The sequence below is a fragment of the Rhinopithecus bieti genome, unplaced genomic scaffold, assembly GCF_001698545.2.
Source record: "Rhinopithecus bieti isolate Rb0 unplaced genomic scaffold, ASM169854v2 scaffold_12155, whole genome shotgun sequence".
NCBI lineage: Eukaryota > Metazoa > Chordata > Mammalia > Primates > Cercopithecidae > Rhinopithecus > Rhinopithecus bieti.
Genome location: NW_016807423.1, coordinates 1,572,159 through 1,594,555, shown reverse-complemented (window position 1 = coordinate 1,594,555; position 22,397 = coordinate 1,572,159). Strand labels below are relative to the sequence as shown.

Here is a 22,397-nt window from a genome sequence, read left to right as displayed (position 1 = left end):
GGGGGGTGGAAATCTGTGTAACTGATACATATTTTGTCACAAACTCCCTCTATCTTAGAAAAAATGGTGCTTTCTGAGTAGGAAGCAAATATTTGATATCTAAATTGATTCAACCCCATCCATTTACCTGGAACAAATGCATTTTTATTTTTATTTTTTCAAGACGGAGTCTCACTCAGTTGCCCAGACTAGAGTGCAGTGGCACGATCTCAGCTCACCTCAACCACCATCTCCCGGGTTCAAGCGATTCTCCTGTCTCAGCCTCCCAAGTAGCTGGGATTACATACACCCGCCATCGTGCCCAGCTAATTTTTGTATTTTAGTAGAGACAGGGTTTCACCATGTTGGCCAGGCTGGTCTTGAACTCCTGACCTCAGGTGATCTGCCCACCTCGGCCTCCCAAAGTGCTAGGATTACAGGCGTGAGCCACCACACCTGGCCTGCACTTTTCTTAGTTTTGGTTTTCCAAAACATCCTGGGGGAGAAGAAATGGCTAATGAAGAGATAAGATATCACCTTTCAGGTCCCAACTGCCTAACTGTCCAGTTCTTACAGACAGTAAAGTAGATAAAGGGCTCCTTATAACTAGGCCTCAGTTGGTTCCCAGTTTCTACTTGCCAGTCTTGTGCTCCTTCAGGAACAGTGCAGCTGACTACAAGTGAGTCTGCCACACACCGAAACCATTCCATGTGAGGCATCCAGGTACTTACTGCTTTAGGCTTTATTGACTCAGAGTACTGCTACTTCTGTTCCCTTTCAAGCTTTTTCTTAAGACAGGCTCCCCTCCCCTTCATCTAGGGCAGAAGGAGGAGAAGTATGTGCATGCATGTGTGAATATGTGTACATGTAGGTATTGAGGGTGGGGAATGAAGTGACGGCTATTCTTAGGCAGGTACAAAACTCTCATACACCTCCCTAGCAGACTTTAATTCAGTTCTTGGGCAGAAGTCATATTAGATATGTTAGATCGCCTTACAGTTCCCCCATCAATAATCAAACAGTACTATTTATATAAACCTTGTCATGATGGTATCTTAGGCCATTTGGCTATGAGGTGCCTGTTTTGTGGCATGGCCAACTTCCTCTGAAAGAGACTCTTTTCTAACCTGGTCACACAGCAATTTGGACAGCAAGAGTGCTACAGAGATCAGCTGATGCCAAAGAGGAACTGGCAGGGCAGCAGAAACTCAATCACACAGGCAGAAAATGGGTCAGTACATTATGGCCCTAAAAACCTGCATTCAAGTGACTAAAACTGACTTCACTGAACTCCTGCTCTTAACTAAGAACTACATCCTGGGGGCCACAGGAAAGAAAAGTGATAGGCCCCTATACTGCCTTGACTGCTGTCACTCCTATAAGGCAAGAATTTATTAACCTTTCTCATGTCATTTGCTCTTGTTACACATATTCAGGAGACTGAAGTTAAACATGAAGGCTCTCAAGATGTATGCGTTGGCTGGGCACAGTGCACGCATGTAATCCCAGCACCTTAGGAGGCTGAGGCAGGTGGACTGCTTGAGCTCACGAGTTTGAGACCAGTCTGGGCAAAATGGCAAGACCCCATCTCTATTAAAAATACAAAAAAAGGCTGGGTACAGTGGCTCACGCCTGTAATTCCAGCACTTTGAGAGGCCACGGCACGTGGATCACCTGAGGTCAGAAGTTTGAGACCAGCCTGGCCAACATGGTGAAACCCCATCTTTATTAAAAATACAAAAAATTAGCTAGGGGTGATGGCGGGCATCTGTAATCCCAGCTACTCAGGAGGCTGAGGCAGGATAATTGCTTGAACCCAGGAGATGGAGGCTGCAGTGAGCCAAGATCACGCCATTGCACTCCAGCCTGGGCAATAAGAGCAGAAAAAAAAAAAAAAACCCAAAAAACCCAAAAATACAGCTAGGCATGGTGGTACACACCTGTGGTCCCAGCTATTCAGAAGGCTAAGGTAGGAGGATTGCTTGAGCCCATGGGATGGAGGCTGCAGTGAGCTAAGATCACGCAACTGCACTCCAGCCTGAGTGACAAGGTGAGACCCTGTCTCAAAAAAAAAAAAAAAAAAGTATATGTGTTGGCTCACTCAGCACTGAAAGGAATCTTCTGTAAGAAAATATAGGCTTATGGTGGGGCACAGTGACTCACGCCTGTAATCCCAGCACTTTGGGAGCCCAACGTGGTGGATTGTTTGCAGCCAGGAGTTCAAGACCAGCCTGGCCAATATGGTAAAATTCTTCCTCTACTAAAAATTAGCCAAGTGTGGTAATGCGCATTTCTAGTCCCAGCTACCCAGGAGGCTGAGGCACGAGAATTATTGAACCCAGGAGGCAGAAGCACTCCAGCCTGGGCAATAGAGTGAGACACTATCTCAAAAACAGAAGGAAAAGATGTAGGCTTTCTAAGGACTAACTATAAAATGTAATGAATTATGTCCTCTGTGATTAAATGTTAAATCTGACAGCTTTCTTGGCAAAAGAGAAGGGTGGTATCCCTCAATGAGTTGTGAAAGTAAAGCCTTCATACCTTAGATGTGAGGTCCCGATGAAAAATGCCTTTGAAGTGAAGGTAGCTGAGGCCCACTGCTATGTCATAGGCCAGTTTTACCCTCACAGTCCAAGGCAAATGCAGGTTACTGTCTAGCAACTGTTCCAGGTTCCCGGAGTTGATATACTGCAAAACAGAAGGAAAACCCAGCTACCATTTATCAGAAATGTTTAGGCTAGTGGTGAAACCATTAGAGAGTAAACACTTAGAAGACAGAGACTTTTTTTTTTTTTTTAAGTTATTGAGGGCTTATTCTGTCTCCAAGCACTATGGTAGGTGCTGCACACAATGACACTTTCCTTTAAGGAGACCACAATCTATTAAGGGACATAGACAAACAATATCATATAATAAATATTAAAATATAGTTATGTGCAGGTAGGACAACACCATGCAGTACCAAGGATAAAGCTAAACTGTGAAGGCATTTCAGAGGAAGATGCAGAGAGGAAATAAGGAGTCAGAAAGGATGAACCGGAGTAGCAGGAAAGAGGGACACAGAGGGAGCAGCATATACAAAGTTACAGGTTAAGTGCATGATGCATTCAGGAACTTAATTTACTTCGATATGGCCAGAGTGCATTTATAGATGAGTCAGGAAGTGAGGCTGATATGTTTTGCTAAGATATGTAAACTTTATCCTGTCTATAGGAAACAAAAGCATTTTAAGCAGGAGAGCCACATGGTTATATTTGCTTTTTAAAGAAAATATTATTTTAGCAATGGTATGATAGATGGATTAGAGTGAAAAATACAGAGAAAGGGAAATAGGAGATTACTGCAATAATCCTGGTGAGAGCAGGGCATCTGAATCATGGCAATAGTAGAGGCACTGGAATGAAAGCAAGATTCAAAATGTATTTAGATGACAGAGTTAAAAAAAATTGATAATTACCTGGATTAGAGAATGAGAGCAATAGGCTATTGGTCCCTGGATGTCATTATTAAATACCCAGAGAGTAAGGAGAGGAGTAGATGTTTAGAAGATGAGGCAATGTTAAAAGACAGTGAGTTCAGGCCAGGTATGGTGACTCATGCCTATAATCCTAGAACTTTGAGAGGTAGGAGGATCGCTTGAGCTCAGGAGTTCAGACCAGCCTGAACAGCATAGTGAGAGACTTAGTCTCTACAAAAAATAAACAGAATTGGCTGGGCGTGGTGGCTCAAGCCTGTAATCCCAGCACTTTGGGAGGCCGAGGCGGGCGGATCATGAGGTCATCCTGGCTAACACAGTAATGAGACCATCCTGGCTAAGACAGTGAAACTCCGTCTCTACTAAAAATACAAAAAATTAGCCAAGCTTGGTGGCGGGTGCCTGTAGTCCCAGCTACTCGGGAGGCTGAGGCAGGAGAATGGCATGAACCTGGGAGGTGGAGCTTGTGGTGAGCTGAGATCGCGCTACTGCACTCCAGCCTGGGCAACAGAGCGAGACTCCATCTCAAAATAAATAAATAAACAGAATTAGCTGGACATGATGGTGCACACCTGTAGTCCTAGCTACATGGAAGATCACTTGAGCCTGGGAGGTTGAGGCTGCAGTGAGCTAAGATCATGCCAATGCACTCCAGCCTGGGTGACAGAGTGAGACCTTGTCTTTAAAAAAAAAAAAAAAAAAAAAAGATAGTGAGTTCAGCTGGGAGAAGTTAAATTATTAAAGGTGCAGGTGCTTATTGGACAACCAAGGTGGAAATGATCTAAACACAGTCAGTTTGAAGTTTAAGAACAAAATCTAAGTGAGAGACTTAATATTTAGGAGGCAAAAACATTGAGATGAAGCAGTCTTGCATTCCAAGGTCATGCATGCCCAGGGTTTAACATGTAAGATGGAAAATTAACAGAATCCCAAGGAACAGGCAAGAATGTCAATAGGAAAACATTCTAAACGTTCAGAAGGACAGCCAGGCGCGGTGGCTCATGCCTGTAATCCTAGCACTTTGGGAGGCCGAGGCAGGTGGATCACCTGACATCAGGAGTTCAAGACCAGCCTGGCCAACATGGTGAAACTCTGTCTCTACTAAAAATACAAAAAAATTAGCTGGGCATGGTAGTAGGTGTGTGTAATCCCAGCCACTCGGGAGGCTGAGACAGGAGAATTGCTTGAACACAGGAGACGGAGGTTGCAGTGAGCCAAGATCGCACCACTGCACTCCAGCCTGGGCAACAAGAGTGAAACTCCATCTCAAAAAAAAAAAAAAAAAAAAAATTAGCTGGGTGTGGTGGTGTGTGCCTATAGTCCCAGCTACTCACAAGGTTGAGGTTGTGATGATCACTTGAACCTCAGGAGGTCAAGGCTGTAGTGAGCCATGATTGTGCCACTAGACTCCAGCTTGGGCAACAGAGTGAGACCCAGTATATTTATTTATAGATAATAATAGCAGCTGTTATTTATATAGTACTTAAATTGTTTGAGGCACTGTTCTAAGAGTTTTGCATATATTATCTCATTTAATCTGCACAATAACCCTGTAGGTATACTGTTACATTTTTTCCTTTTTTTTTTTTTTCATGTCAGACAGGCAACATGCAGACATTAATAAGGTTTGAGGGTAATAAACCTCACACATGCACATGAAAATCCAATAATCATGCTATGGACTACAAAAGGACTATATACTATTAGTCCTATTTTAGAGAAGGCATTTAGAAATTAAGCAACTTGCTTAAAATTATCCAATTATTAAGTGGCAGAGACTGGCAGACTCTGCAGTCTGGCTCAAGTCCATACTCTTTACCACTACGTTGCACTGGAGAGTTAGAGACCACAGCATCTGAGTCAGAGAGCGTCATTCAGCACAGGAGCTCAAAAATGAATTTACTCAAACCTTATATGATGTATTATTTCCCTCCTCCTCCCAAGGGGGAAAAGACAGAAATTCCTCTGAGCCTAAAATTTCTATCTTAATACATATTTTGGGGTACTATTGAATTTACAAAGGACTAGGGAACTTAATGGGATAAGAGGAGAAATATCTGAATTCTAGCCCAATCCAGCCTCCTAATAGCCATTTAACTTGGACAAATCTACTAATAAGGCTATCCATCTTTCACTTTTCTCAACTATAAGTAGGTATGATAATCCCTGATTCACCTAATTTGCAGTGTTATGAGAATCTAATAAAATATGTGAAAGTCTCATGCCTGTAATCCCAGCACTTTGGGAGGCCAAGGCGGGCAGATCACCTAAGGTCAGGAGTTCAAGACTAGCCTGGCCAACATAGTGAAACCCCATCTCTACTAAAAATACAAAAATTAGCCAGGCATGGTGGTGATTGCCTGTAATCCCAGCTACTTGGGAGGCTGAGGCAGGAGAAATCGCTTGAACCCGGGAAGTGGAGGCTGCAGTGAAGCGAGATTGAGCCACTGCACTCCAGCCTAGGCAACAGAGTGAGACCTTGTCTCGAAAAAAAATATGTGAAAGTTGGCCAGGCGAGATGGCTCACACCTGTATTCCTAGCACTTTAGGAGGCCAAGGCAGGTGGATCACCTGAGGCTAGGAGTTCGAGGCCAGCCTGGCCAACATGGTAAAACCCCGTCTCTACTAAAGATACAAAAATAAGCTGGGCATGGTGGCAGACGATTGTGATCCCAGCTACTCGGGAGGCTGAGGCACGAGAATCGCTTGAACCTGGGAGGCAGAGGTTGCAGTGAGCAGAGATCATATTACTGCACTCCAGCCTGGGCAACAAAAAATAATAATAAAATAAAACATATGAAAATGTTTCAAAAAAAATTTAAATGTCATGCACCAAAAGAACCAGTTGGGGCAGCACCATGCAGCACTTCAGATCCTTGGAAGCGTCGATCAGTTTTGGCAAGGCAGAAAGAGTGACTAAAAATAAATCTTCTAACTTCTCAAAAGGGAAACTTGTTGATCTGCTTCATCCTGCTTGATAATCCATCTTTGAAAATCTTAAAATAAGGCATAATGACGGCATAAGCACAGCACCTTGCTCTCTTCATTCTAGTTGAATCTGCCTAAGGTTCACATTTGAGGTGCCCATTTGCTGAAAAGAAACTGAGCTTGTGAACTTCAAGTTATAAGTGGGCAATGAAGCTGACGTCTAATCATGCAGGCAGGTTTCTTTAGCTCTGAAAGTCAAAAGGTAGGCAGTGGTTCACTTCTTTAGCATGATGACAGTGTGATATGTCAGGCCTGTCTTCAGGAGCCACTCAGGTTTCCCAACTGAGTGCCAGGCAGAAGACACTATAATGAAAAGACTGTATGTGCACTCTCTATAGGCCAGGTGAGGCCAGGACTCTTGGCTCTGGGAAACATTTGTTTACTCTGTTCAGCAATGTCTCTGAAGGCCCTGGAAATCCATATGCAAAGCCAGAGGGTGGAGAGCACAGGAAAAGGTGACAAAAGATGAGGAATCACACTTGGCTAATAGATTCTGGCTTTTCCAGGCAAGATGGAAAAAGCGCAAACCAAGGATCAGGGAGGAAAAACAAATGGAATTTGCTTTTATAACCCATTTCTCTTGCCTGCCTTTGGTGAATAAATTAGTTGGGCTGATAAGCCTCTCGGCCCTCAGAAACCACTTCTCAATGTTTCAAGACCTTTACATGTATGAGAAAAGGAAATTTAAGATCTGCCAACAAGGAAGACTTCTTTTTTTTTTTTTTTTTTTTTGATATGGAGTCTCACTCTGTCACTCAGGCTGGAGTTCAGTGGCGCCATCTCGGCTCACTGCAACCCACGCCTTCCAGGTTCAAGTGATTCTCCAGTCTCAGCTTCCGGAGTAGCTGGGATTACAGGCTCGTGTCACCAGGCCCAGCTAATTTTTGTATTTTTTTTAGTAGAGACAGGGTTTTCCTATGTTGGCCAGGCTGGTCTCGAACTCCTGACCTCAGGTGATCCACCCGCCTCAGCCTCCCAAAGTGCTAGGATTACAGGCATGAGACACCGCACCCAGCCAGAAGATTTCTACACAGTCTCTGTGCCTATTAGCTGGAATGTTCACTTCTCCATAAGCAACTCCCAGTGCAGACTCAGCTGGTGTGGCTTCTAAACAAATCCCTCTGCAGGAAGCAGAGACAAGAGCAACGGTATTAGCATGTTCAGCTTTCCCGGACAGGGATAACAGCTGTTTTGCTTTCATTTTCAGCTAGACCACTCCCTCGGTCAGCCCTATAAAACAACCCAAGGCATTGGTAATACAGTTAATTATTACAGAAGTTTTAACATTTTTATTTTAAACTTTTAAGTTAGAAACTATAGTACAGCCAATAAAATGTGTTACAGGTACTTCAATACCTCTCAGTGGCTGTTACCTTTTTCTATACCAATTTTAACTATACCAAAACCTGCCTCACTTCCTCATGGTCTAATAAAATAACAGAGTTTCTTGCATTTCATTTGTGTTTGATACTTGGTTTCATTACATATACACAGCCTTTTCCTAGAAGGCACTCAGTAACTTTTAAAAGTGTATTGGTAATTCAACTATATTATGTAAATAAACCTTTATTACTAAAATGCAAGAAATCATATGCCCACATCTTTTTAATATCACCAAAGGCACAGAGAAGTGGACACTCAGTTCTCCACTCAGGAATATCAATTCAGGTTATTTCTACAAACATTTATTGAGCATTCCTTCCCCTACTGCCACTTTCATATGAGAGTAAGAACTTGTCTCTTGGCCAGGCACAGTGGCTCTTGTCTGTAATCCCAGCACTTTGAGAAGCTGATGTTGGAGGATCGCTTGAGGCCAGGAGCTCAACACCAGCCTGGGCAACATAGCAAGACCCCCCTCTCAAAAAAAAGATGATAAATTATATGTTATATGTATTTTACCACGATATAGAGAGAGTGTGTGTGTGTACAAGCGTCCCCACAGTTCTTTAGTCCCTTCCACGATGTAAGGACATAGCAAAAAGACAGGTATCTATGAACCATGAAGTAGGCCCTCACCAAACACTGAATCTGCTTGTGCCTAGATCTTAGATTGCCCAGACTCCAGAAGTGTGAGAAATAAACTTCTGTTGTTTATAAGCTACCCAGTCTATGATATATTCTTATAGCAGCACAAATGGACTAAGACAACTGCCTAGGCTAAAGAGTATAGGTTCTTCCCACATATTCCCTATAGGGTCTGGTAGGTACCAATTCAGGCACAGACAAGCACATAAACACATCCATACAGAGAATATTCTGGAGTGGCTCTAGGGAATATGTACCTCTCTCTGAGGTAAATGCACCTAGGACTCCAGTTCCCAATTCTTGCTGATTCTAGTAAGCTACAATAGTCTCAACCAGTCATAACTATTCAGAACATAAGACAACATAGTAGCTTTAAAAATTTTTGAATTATCATTGTACTGATACCTGCAACCAAATAAGCTTATCTCTGAACAGTGGCTCAAAGGCATTCAGAGAAGATCTGGAGAAAATATCAACTGTAAGAATTATTATTCCCTTTTGAAAAATCTACCCAACTGGCCAGGAGTTAGGCCACTTACCCAAGGAAGATAACTGTGCTGCCATCCAACTAGCAGAGATCATTTGCTACCATCTAATTAGCAACATGGTACTGAGAAAGATTCATCCATCCTTCTATTCACCTACCCAAACACTGAAAACCTATAATGTGAAACACAGAGATAAATGGGGCCAATCTCTGCCCATAGAGACTAGTCTAGCCTAGATGGTCTACTAGAGATGCCATACAATCAACTAACACTTTTTTTTCCACACAGGAGAATAACATGATCAGATATGCTACATAGAAATATCATTCTAACGGTAGTATAAAAATTGTATGAAAAGGTCAGAAACTGAGGCTGGGAGAAGAGTTAAAATAACCAAGGCCTGAATAAGACAATGGCAGCAAGAATGGAAAGGAGGTTAATATCTAAGAGACATTAGAGGTAGAATCAAGATTTGGTGTTTGTTCAAAGGCAAGGAGTAACTGAAGAGATAAGGTATAAATACAAAGTCAGTCTAGTATGGTGTTTAGCTCACAGTACACAACTCATTCTTCCAATTAACAGTATCTTTTTAAATTTTATTTTCATTTTTTACAACAGGTAGAACCCACTATCAATAACTTACCATTCTCACCCCTCCCTTAGGTTATTCCGTTAGCTTTCTAACCTGTTTTCTTGCCTGCTTTTGCATCTTGAAAAGATTTAACCCTCATTCCAATCCATTTTTCACAATATAGCAAAGACAGTCTTTCTGAAATGCCAACCTGAAGCCACTCTCTTGTTAAAATTATTCAGTGACACTCTATTACTTGTAGGATAAAACCCACAATCCTCAGAAAGGCACACAAAGCCTTTCACTCCTGCTTATAAAAGTCTGACTCCTGCTCACCTGCACATCTGTACACATTGCTGGTCCCTTTACCTGTAACATCCTTCCCCTTTCCCCACCTAGGCCTGGCTAATATTCACTCATTGTTGAGGATTTAATTCCATTTCATGGTTACCCATAGGCAGGGTTGGGGATAAGAAAGATAGTCTATGTAAAAGGAACACAAAGATAACAAAGCACAGAGATTAGTAATTATTTTTTTTTCTGTATAAGTAGGGGAGAAAGGATGAAGCTACAAAGTTAAGATGGGCAGTATAATATAGTGGGGACTGCAGTTAGACTGGCTAGGATCGAATCTCATCTCAGACTATAATAGTTGCAGAGTCCTGAGTTACTCAGTTTGTTTAATATACATCTATAAAATGGGAATAATAATAGTGCCTAACCCACAGAGTTGTTGTGAAGATTCAGTAAGTTGATACACGTAAAATGCTAAGAATAATGTCAAGGAAAGTCCTCAATATGTCAGTTATGACTATTTCTATTATTATTATATTTGTTATTAGTGCTGAAGTTCTGGAATACCAAGAGGAAGCATCTACAGTTAATTCAGCAAACCACATGGGCCACTGAAGGTTTATAGGTAAAGGTATAATATGATCTAATGAGGGTTGAATTATATCCCCCCAAAAGATGCATGCAAGTCCTAAACCCTGATAACTATAAATGTGACCTTACTTGGAAATAGGGTCTTTGCTGATGTAATCAAGTTAAGATGAGGTCATATTGGAGTAGGGCAGGCCCTTAATCCAATATGACTGGAATTCTTATAAAAAGAGGGGCAAGAGATACAGGCTAACACAGGGAAAATTGTCATGTTAAGATAGAGGCAGAAATTGGACTGAGACATCTACAAGGCAAGGAACACCAAAAACCTACCAGAAGCTAGGAAAAGGCAAGGAAGGATCTTCCTGTAGAGACTTCAGAGAGAACAGGGCCCTACCAACACTTTGATTTTGGACTTCCAGTCTTCTGAACTCTGAGATAAGAAGTTTCTGCGATGTCACCCACATTGTAGTGCTTTGCTATGGCAGCTCTAAGAAACTAATACATGACCCAAACTGCCTTTTAGAAAGATCATTCTGGTAGCAGGATAGAGAAGGAACTAGAGGCAGGTTTGGAGGGTACTGCAACAGCCAGATGAGAGGTGACCAAACATCTAACTAACAGTGCTATTTATGGGCAATAAAAAGTTGGCTATAGTCAGAATATAAAGCTTTTTAGCAACTGAGTGATAGATATGAGAAATAAGGAAAAAAGAGTCAAAGACATCTCAGAGATTCCAAATTGAAAGGTTCAGACAGCAATGGAAAAATATTTCAGAATCTTAAACGACTCGATGTGCCATCAGTAAGTCAGAAACCTGTCATAAACCAGTATCAATGTCAAACAGCCAAATCAGTGGCTCGTTGGCACTCTACTCTTTGGAGGGGCTCTTTGCAAAAAAGGGTTTGGGCCCCGACCTAGTTTTCACTGTAGCCCAACAATGCTTTTGTGCTGGCCACTGTATGTTTGTTGGTAGGCTTCAAACACAAAGGCTAGCCGACATCCCATCCTGCTGGCTTGGGTTAAAGAAGAAAAGAAAGCTTTGTTACTGCTCTGGGTAATTCCAGGACAGACATCCCAAGAGTGCCCTGTGGGAGGCTTGTGCTCCAAAGAAGCCTCCTGTTCTCAGCTCAAGAATCCACAGCCACTACAAGCGTACATCCGTATATCTGCCAAGGACTGAATTTGCTTACCACTCCAGGAGGTTCACCAGGGCTTGCCTAACTGAAACAGTCAGTAGTAATGAGCTGACTCAAAAATAAAAAGGGAACACTAGATCTAGCCACAGAGTAAAATGTTCTTAATAACCCAAAATATATTTCAGAATATTTAAGTGTTTAACTCTTGGCCTTCATATATGCTTACTGAATACCCTTCTTTATGCCCTCCTTCATGGCTTTGCTAATTCTTATTCATCCTTCTCATTTATTTATTTATTTATTTTCATTTTTATTTTTTTTTTTTTTTTGAGTCAAAGTTTCCCTCTTGTCGCCCAGGCTGTACTGCAATGGCACGATCTCAGCTCACTACAACCTCCTCCTCTTGGGTTCAAGTGATTCTCTGAGTAGCTAGGATTATGGGAGTGCACCACCACACCTGGCTGCTGCTTCTTCTTCTTTTTTATTTTTTTTGAGATGGAGTCTCACTCTGTCACCCAGGCTACAGTGCAGTGGCGCAATCTCAGCTCACTGCAACCTCTGCCTCCTGGGTTCACGCAATTCTCCTGCCTCAGCCTCCTGAGTAGCTGGGATTACAGGCGTGCACCACCACACCCAGCTAATTTTTGTATTTTTAGTAGAGATGGGGCTTCACCATGTTGGTCAGGCTGGTCTTGAACTCCTGATCTCATGATCTGCCCACCTTGGCCTCCCAAAGTGCTGGGATTACAGGCGTGAGCCACTGCACCTGGCCTAATTTTGTATTTTTAGTAGAGATGGGGTTTCACCGTGTTGGCCAGGCTGGTCTCAAACTCCTGACCTCAGGTGATCTGCCTGCCTCAACCTCCCAAAGTGCTGGGATTACAGGCATGAACAACCACACTGGGCCTTATTTATTTATTTATTATTTTTTGAGACTGAGTATCACTCTGTCGCCCAGGTTGGAGTGCAGTGGTGCGATCCCCGCTCACTGCAACCTCCACCTCCAGGGTTTAAGCAATTCTCCTGCATCAGCCTCCTGAGTAACTGGGATTACAGCCACGGACCACCACACCCATCTAATTTTTGGTATTTTTAGCAGAGACGGAGTTTCAACATGTTGACCAGCTGGTCTCAAACTCCTGACCTCAAGTGATCTGCCTGCTTCAGCCTCCCAAAGTGTTGGGATTACAGGTGTGAGCCACCACGGCCAGCCACTTATTCATCCTTCTGAACTCATGGAAAGCATTCGTTGATACCCCATCCCATTTTTTGTGCTAGGCTGGGCGCAGTGGCTCATGCCTGTAATCCCAGTACTTTGGGAGGCTGAGGAGGGAGGATTGCTTCAGCCTAGGAGTTTGAGCCCATTCTTGGTGCCACTTCAGCATCCTGCACATGTTTCTACTATTGTTCATCACACATCACACTGTACTATAACATTTATGGCAGGAACTAGGTCCTGCTCAATTTTGTAAGCCCCTTTGTAAAACTCAGTGAAATTGTTGAACAAACAAATGCATAAGTAAGTGCATTTAAATAAATGGAGGTGGGTTTTAAGTTCCCTCTTTCATTGGAAGCCCCACCCCCCAATTTAATCATTAAAATGTAATTTAAGATATAAAAGAGAAATATGCTTTTAGAGGAACTTTCCAATAAATATCATGCAAAAACAAATATTTAATAATGCTGGCTGGGTGCAGAGGCTCACACCTGTAATCCCAGCACTCCTGAGGGCCAAGGTGGGCAGACTGCTTGAGCTCACGAGTTCAAGACCAGCCTGGGTAACATGGTAAAACCTTGTCTCTACAAAAAATACAAAAATTAGCCGGGCATAGTGGTGCATGCTTGTAGTCTCAGCTACTCAGGAGGCTGAGGTGGGAGGATGGCTTGAGCTGGGGAGGCAGAGGTTGCAGTGAGCCAACATTGCAACACTGCACCCCAGCCTGGGCATTAGAGCCAGACCTTGTCTCAAAAATAAAATAAAATAAAATAAAATAAAATAAAATAAAATGTTCAATAATGTCTACTCAGACAAAGAAAGGCTCAGGCAAAAGACTGAGTCTGATCTTCTACATTGAGGAGACCATGTTGATTAGTGTTACATTAAAAAAAACCAATTCCGAAGTAATGCATACACAGCTGAAAGAAGGAAGTATTCCAGCTGCACCCTCCAAGTTTTCTACATTTCAGTAAATGGCATCGCCATCCACCTAGAAACCGGGCATCATTTGGTTCCTCATTCTTCTTTTTTTTTTTTTTTTTTTTTTTGAGATGGTGCCTGCCACCATGCCTGACTAATTTATTTTTAGTAGAGACAGGGTTTCACCATGTTGGCCAGGCTGGGCTCAAACTCCTGACCTCAGGTGATCTGCCCACCTCAGTCAGCCTCTCAAAGTGCTGGGATTACAGGCGTGAGCCACCACACCCGGCAGAGCACTTTCATAGTTACCTCATTTAACCATTGTAATATCTTTTTTTTTGTTTTTTTGAGATGGAGTTTCACTCTTGTTGCCCAGGCTGGAGTGCAATGGTGCGATCTTGGCTCACTGCAACCTCCACCTCCTGGGTTCAAGCAATTATCCTGCCTCAGCCTTCCGAGTAGCTGGGATTACAGGCGCCCGCCACCACACCCGGCTAATTTTTTGTATATTTAGTAGAGATGGGTTTCACCATATTGGCCAGGCTGGTCTTGAACTCCTAACTTCAGGTAATCCACCCACCTTGGCCTCCCAAAGTGCTGCGATTACAGGCGTGAGCCACCTCACCTGGCCTGATTATTATAATATCTTGAAACATTCTTGTCATCTTTTCATTTTTGTTTTTTTTTTTGTTGTTGTTGTTTGTTTAGACGGAGTCCTGCTCCATTGCCCAGGCTGGGCTGTAGTGATGCAGTCTTAGCTCACTACAACCTCTGCCTCTGGGTTCAAGCAATTCTCCTGTCTTAGCCTCCTGAGTACGTGGAACTACAGGCGCCTGCCACCCTGCCACCACGCCCGGCTAATTTTTGTATTTTTAGTAGAGACGGAGGTTTCACATTGGTGGTCAGGCTGGTCTCGAACTCCTGACCTCAAGTGATCCACCTGCCTTGGACTCCCAAAGTGCTGAGATTACAGGCATGAGCCACCGCACCTGGCTGGTTGTTTGTTTTTTGAGATAGAGTTTTGCTCTTGTTGCCCAGGCTGGAGTGCAATGGCGCCATCTTGGCTCACTGCAACCTCCACCTCCTGGCTTCAAGCAATCCTCCTGCCTCAGCCTCCCAAGTAGCTGGGATTACAGGTATGTGCCACCATGCCTGGCTAACTTTGTATTTTTAGTAGAGATGGGGTTTCACCATGTTGGTCAGGCTGGTCTCAAACTCCTGACCTCAAGTGACCCATCTGCCTCGGCCTCCCAAAGTGCTGGGATTATGGGTGTGAGCCACTAGGCTGGCCCAGAGAATTTACATAACTTGCCTATGATTATTCAGCTAGTAAATAGTACAGCCTGGATTTGCATCCAAGCCTTGCGACCTCAAAGCCTGGGTTTCTTCTACCCTAGGAGTGTACACTTATGTAGAGAAGTTAAAGCAAAAAAAGCTTTAATAAATGAAAGAATGGGGCTGACTGCAGTGGCTAACGCCTGTAATCCCAGCACTTTGGGAGACCGAGGCAGGCGGATCATGAGGTCAAGAGTTCGAGACGAGCCTGGCCAATATTGTGAAACCCTGCCTCTACAACAAAATTAGCTGGGCATGGTGGCGGGTGCCTGTAATTCCAGGTACTCGGGAGGCTGAGGCAGAAGAATCACTTGAAACCAGAAGGTGGAGGTTGCAGTGAGCTGAGATTGCACCACTGCACTCCAGCCTAGGCAACAAAAGTGAAACTCCGTCTCTAAATAAATAAAATAAAATAAAATAAAATAAAATAAAATAAAATAAAATAAAATAAAGAATGTGTAATAACAAAGGTACAAAAATTCTATATAGGAGAAGATTAATGGAAGGAAATATTATGATCAAATGAGTGGTGGCAGTGGAGGCGGGTAGAGAGGATGCAGCCGAGAAAAATAATCAGGAAAGGTTTTATGTGGACTTTGAGGCCAGGTCTTGAAGGAAAGATGATTTTTTTTTTTTTTTTTTTTTTTGAGATGAAGTCTTGCTCTGTCACCCAGGCTGGAGTGCAGCGGCACAATCTTGGCTCACTGCAACCTCCACCTCCTGGGTTCAAGCAATTCTCCTGCCTCAGCCTCCCCAGTAGCTGGGATTAAAGGTGTGCACCACCACACCTAGCTAATTTTTGTGTTTTTAGTAGAGATGGGGTTTCACCATGTTGGCCAGACTGGTCTCAAACTCCTGACATCATGATCCACCCGCGTCGACCTTCCAAAGAGATGGGATTACAGGCGTGAGACACCACATCCAGCCAGGGAAGATAATTTATATGGGACAGAGGGAAAGAGTATATTCTAGGTTGAAGAAACAATATAGGCCGGGCGCGGTGGCTCNAGTCTTGCTCTGTCACCCAGGCTGGAGTGCAGCGGCACAATCTTGGCTCACTGCAACCTCCACCTCCTGGGTTCAAGCAATTCTCCTGCCTCAGCCTCCCCAGTAGCTGGGATTAAAGGTGTGCACCACCACACCTAGCTAATTTTTGTGTTTTTAGTAGAGATGGGGTTTCACCATGTTGGCCAGACTGGTCTCAAACTCCTGACATCATGATCCACCCGCGTCGACCTTCCAAAGAGATGGGATTACAGGCGTGAGCCACCACATCCAGCCAGGGAAGATAATTTATATGGGACAGAGGGAAAGAGTATATTCTAGGTTGAAGAAACAATATAGGCCGGGCGCGGTGGCTCAAGCCTGTAATCCCAGCACTTTGGGAGGCCGAGACGGGTGGATCACGAGGTCAGGAGATCGAGACCATCCTGGCTAACACCGTGAAACCCCGTCTCTACTAAAAAATACAAAAAACTAGCCGGGCGAGGTGGCGGGCGCCTGTAGTCCCAGCTACTCGGGAGGCTGAGGCAGGAGAATGGCGTAAACCCGGGAGGCGGAGCTTGCAGTGAGCTGAGATCCGGCCACTGCACTCCAGCCTGGGCGATAGAGCGAGACTCCGTCTCAAAAAAAAACCACCGCACTGCAGCCCGGGCGAGAGCGAGACTCCGTCTCAAAAAAAAAAAAAAAAAAAGAAGAAACAATATAGATAAAGAGGCAGGAAAACACAGACCATGTTCAGCACACAATAAGAAATCCAGTTTGCCTGAATTATAGAGTACTTGTTAAAGAAGAGGAGAACTAGGAGAAAAGTAGTATTATGGTAGGGTATAAAGGACTAGAATATCAGGCTGAGTTTATCCTGAATTCTATTTTTAAACTCTAGCTGTGAATCAAAATAATTTGTAGAACTTTATTTATTTCTTTTTAAATACAGATATTTGCATCTCACCCAAGACTTTAATCAATGAGGAAATCACTGAAGGTTTTTGAGCCAGGAAATGCCATTGATTGTTAATTTATTTATTCAATCAACAAATATGATAAGCAGCTACCATTTGTCAGGCACTGTGCTAGGAACCAAAGGATGTCAATGTAAATAAAACAATCCCTGACCTCAAGGAATTTATAATCTACACATATGAACAGTCAGCTGAAATCAAAGATAAATTCTATTGTATTATGGGAACACATAGAAGGGGTACCAAACTAATCTTGGAAGATCAGAAAAGGCTTCCCAGAGAAAATGAATTCTAAGCTGGGGCCTGCAGAATTGGTTGGGCTGGGGCGATGAAGAGGTGTGTTCTGGGCAAAGAAAAAATCTGGTGCAGAGCTCCAAAGGTGGAAAGGGTCATGTTCCATTTGTGGAACTGAAAGAGGTTCAGTACAGCTGTAGCGCACAGTTGAGACAGGAGCAGAGAGGCAAGAGAAGTGAGCAGTGAGGCCACAGAGATAAGCAGTAGCAAGATCAGTTTTGACTTTACCCTGAGGACAATGAGGAGCCATAGAAGGGTTTTTTCAGGGAGAAACAAAATGGTACTGGCATAAAAACAGACATATAGACCAATGTAATGGAATAGAGAGCACAGAAATAAACACCTATCAATTGGGAAAGGACAGTCTTTGCAACAAATGAGAAATGCAAATCAAACCACAATGAGATATCACCTCACATCCATTAAGATAGCTACTATCAAAAAAAAGAAGAAGAAAAAAAGAAAATAACAAGTATTGGTGAGGATGTGGAGAAACTGGAACCCTTATGCACCGTCAGTGAGATTGTAAAATGGTGCAACTGCAGAAAAAAAAAATGGCAGTTCCTCAAAAAGTTAAAAATAGAACTACTATACAGTCCAGCAATCCTACTTCTGGGTATGTACCCAAAAGTCTGGAAAGTAGGGTTTCAAAGAGATATTTGCATACCCATGTTCATAGCAGCATAATTTACACTATCCAAGAGGTGAAAGCAACACAAATGTTCATCGACCCATGAATGGATAAACAAAGTATGGTATATACATACAATAAAATATTTATGCAGCCATAAAAAGGAAGAAAATACTATCACATGCAACAACATGGATGAACCTTGTGGACATTATGGTAAGTGAAATAATGCAATCCCCAAAAGACAAATACCATATGATTCCACTTATATGAGGTATCAAAATTAGTCAAATTCATAGAAACTGAAAGTATAGGCTGGGTGTGGTGGCTCATGCCTGTAAATCCCAGCACTTTAGGAGGCTGAGGTGGGCGAATTGCCTGAGCTCAGGAGTTCGAGACCAGCCTGGGCAACATGATGAAACCCCATCTCTACAAAAAATACAAAAAAAAAAAAAAAAAAAAAATTAGCTGGGCATGGTGATGCACGGCTGTAGTCCTAGCTACTTGGGAGGCTGAGGTGGGAGAATCGCTTGAGCCTGGGAGGTGGAGGTTGCAGGCAGCCAAGATCACACCACGGCACTCCAGCCTGGGTGCCTGGGTAACAGCGAAACCCTGTCTCAAAAGTAAAAAAGAAAATAGAATGGTTGTTACCAGGATCTGGGAAGAGGGAGAAATTAGCAGTCGTTGTTTAATGGGTATAGAGTTTGTTTCACAAGATGAAAAAGGCCAGCCATAGTGGCTCACTTCTATACTCCCAGCACTTTAGAACAAGGTGGGAGGATTGCTCGAGCCCAGGAGTTTGAGACCAGCCTGGGCAACACAGCGAGACCTCATATCTACAAAAAATAAAAAATTAGCCAGATGTGGTGGCACATGCCTGTAGTACCAGCTACTTGAAAGGTTGAGACAGGAGGATCACTTGAGCTTGGGAAATGAAGACTGCAGTAAGCCATGATCACTCCACTGCATTCCAGCCTGGGTGATAGAGTGAGACCCATCTTATTTTTGAAACAATAACAATTAAAAAAAGATATAAAAGATCCGGCAGCCAGACGCAGTGGCTCACGCCTGTAATCCCAGCACTTTGGGAGGCCGAGGCGGGCAGATCACCTGAGCTCAGGAGTTCAAGACCAGCCTGGGCAACATGGTGAAACCCTGTTTCCACTACAAAATACAAAAAATTAGCCGGGTGTGGTGGTGCATGCCTGTAATGCCAGCTACTCAGGAGGCTGAGGCAGGAGAATCGCTTGAACCCAGGAGGCAGAGGTTGTTGCAGTGAGCCAAGATTGTGCCACTGCACTCCAGCCTGGGTGACAAAGTGAGACTCTGTCTCAACAACAACAACCACCACAACAACAAAACAAGATCTGGCCTGGTACTGTAGCTACTGTCCCTGTTACATGGGAGGCTAAGGCAGGAGGACTGCTTGAGCCTGAGAATTTGCGGCTGTAATGCACTATGAACTCCAGCCTGGGCAACAGAGCAAGACTCTGCTTCTTTCTTAAAAAAAGAAAAAACAGCCAGGCGCGGTGGCTCATGCCTGTAATCCCAGCACCTTGGGAGGTCAAGGCGGGAGGATCACCTGAGGTCAGGAGTTTGAGACCAACATGGAGAAAACCTGTCTCTACTGAAAATATAAAATTAGCTGGGCGTGGTGGTGCATGCCTGTAAACCCAGCTACTTGGGAGGCTGAGGCAGAAGAATTGCTTAAACCTGGGAGGCGGAGGTTGCGGTGAGCCAAGATCGCGCCATTGCACTCCAGCCTGGGCAGCAAGAGCGAAATTCCGTTTCAAAAAAGAAAGAAAAGAAAAAGGTCTGGAGATCTGTTGCACAACAATGTGAAAATACTTAATACTAACTACTGAACTATATACTTAAAAATGGCTAAGATGATTCAAAACAAACAAAAAAAGATTTGTATTTCAGGACCACTCCAGCTGGCAATATAGACTATAGATTTAAAGTGTGAAACAAGACTGACAGAGAGACTAGTTAAAAGGTTATGGCAAGAGATGATGATGGCAGAAGGAATGGTGTAAGATAAATAGTTCAAGACAGTAAAGAGGTAAGATGAACAGGACATGGTGATTGATAAGATTTGGAAAAGGGATAGATTAGGGATAAAGGAAAAGGAAACTATCATTTGTAGAAGAGTCAAGCACTGTATTAATACTTTTGCAAGTTATTAATTCATTTAACAAACATTTATTGAGCAGCCACTTGTGACTAGTATTACAGAAGATTTTACACAATCATTCTGCCACTATCATAGAACAGCTTCTCATTTTTTGAAGTTCACTAAACTAGCCCTTGACACAGTACCTGCTTAATAATTATTTGTTAAGTAGGAAACAGACACAAGCAATTGCACTGATATAAGCTAAAATGAGCAAGTAAGGAAATAAATGCCTATGATTGACTCTGGAAACCACTGATCTAAGAATTTATTATCTAAGCAAATAATGGTGACCAGGATAACAAGAAAAAACCACATAAAGAGAAAAAGAAAGTAAATACAGAAAGAGTATAGTAGCAAGGTGTGAGAGGTATATCGGGACACCCTCCTTCCATGGTCCTACTTGCTACAGATTCCAAAGTTGGAACAGCTCCCAGGAGCCAACACAGAACCAAGTCCTGGGAATGATACCACTCATCAAGTTACGAAAATTACACTTGGCAAATCTATTAGAAACACATCTAGCCTAAACTCAAAAAGAACTCTGTGAATTCAACTGTCGCACTAGTTTAACAATCATGAAGGGATTAGGAGAAAGATTAGCTAGAAATCCTCTGAAGAACTTTCTAAATCCTTCTGCTGTCCTCATACTACCAATGCTGTAAAGAGATTCATCAAATGGATGGCCAAAACGACCTTGAAAGAGGCAGATATCTTTGCAGCTAACAGTTTACTGTTAAAAGCTCAAGTGTTGGGAAGGAGTACTCATTTATCCATTTTCCATTTACCCAACAAATATTTATTGCATGCCTTTATGCTCCAGTTACTGACAATTCAGCAGTGAACAATAGCCAAGCACAAGGAGCTCAAAATCTATAAACCTGTAAGTACAGGATTATAGTCAGCCAAAACTTGATTTAAATCCTAGCTCAGCTACGAGACTTTAGCTAACTTAATCTCTTTCTGAGCCTCAGATTTGTCATCTGTAAAATGGGAAAAATATTACCTATTTCATAGGATTGCATGCTAATTAAATAATATATATTGAGAGGGAGCAAAAAAGGCTTAGCAGACCCTGGCACATAGAAAACATTTACTATGAAAATCACTTAGTGATTTTTTTTATTTTGTTACTCAGGACATAATAGAGCAGTTGAAAAATGCCTCCTTCCAAATCAATGAAACACTCTCTAATGAAAATGTTGATAAACAGGATATGAATAAGGAAGGTATCACTCAGAGTACTCCTTCAGACACCAGTACTCTATGAAGATATCTCAACTGGAATGTTCAATAAATATCTCAAACTGAACCTATTCAAAAATGACCTCTTGGTCATCTCCCATTGTGTACCTCCTATAGTCTTCCCCATCTCCATTAATGGCAACTCTATTTTTTTAGGTGTTCAGGCCAAAACCCCAAAGTTTTCCTTTGCTTTTCTTTTTTTTTTTTTTTTTTTTTTTTTTGAGACGGAGTCTCGCTCTGTAGCCAGGGCTGGAGTGCAGTGGCCGGATCTCAGCTCACTGCAAGCTCCGCCTCCCGGGTTTACGCCATTCTCCTGCCTCAGCCTCCGGAGTAGCTGGGACTACAGGCGCCCACCACCTCGCCCGGCTAGTTTTTTTGTATTTTTTCAGTAGAGACGGGGTTTCACCGTGTTAGCCAGGATGGTCTCGATCTCCTGACCTCGTGATCCACCCGTCTCGGCCTTCCAAAGTGCTGGGATTACAGGCTTGAGCCACCGCGCCCGGCCTATCCTTGACTTCTCTCATCCTCTCATACCCCACAGCCAATGCATCAGGAAAGCCTATTTTTTTGTTTTTCTTCTACTTTCAAAATGGATCCAGAACTCCCAGCTCCACTGCTATCATTCTGGTCCATTACCATCAACTCTCACCTTTTGTGCAGTCTTTATCTATTGCACAGACTTTATTGTAACAGTCTCTTAACTGGTTTTCCTGCTTTCATCCTTTCTCTTTTTTCAGTCATTCACCAAACAGTAGCCAGGATGATCCCATTAAAGAATGTCACAAAAACCTCCAAAGACTTCATAATTCATCCTGAGTAAAATCTAAAGTTCTTACAGCAGTATATATGAGACTCTGATCTAGCCAGTGTTTCATCTCTGACTCCATCTACTACTGTTTTCTTCATGCTCTCCACTGCAGTCACATCACCCACCTTGGAGTTATTCAACCAGACCAGGCACACTTCTGCCTCTACGCCTTTGCACATACTATTCCAACTACCTACAACACTTTCATATCCACACAACTAGTTCCGTCACCTTCTTAAATTTTTTTTTTTTTTTTTTTTTTT

The 22,397-nt window shown here is 42.9% G+C and overlaps 1 protein-coding gene across 4 annotated transcripts in view; it reads right to left on the bottom strand.

Annotated features, from left to right (window-relative positions):
• Nucleotides 1-22,397, bottom strand: part of TESK2 (testis associated actin remodelling kinase 2) — a 162,737-nt gene that overhangs the window by 9,997 nt on the left and 130,343 nt on the right. For 3 of the 4 annotated variants that reach the window (XM_017881798.1, XM_017881799.1, XM_017881801.1), the window contains one exon: nt 2,521-2,667. The exons of the other annotated variant lie outside the window; for it this stretch is intronic. In XM_017881798.1, the coding sequence (XP_017737287.1) occupies nt 2,521-2,667 (147 nt within the window). The remainder of the gene's footprint in view (nt 1-2,520; nt 2,668-22,397) is intronic. 4 annotated transcript variants of the gene reach the window in all.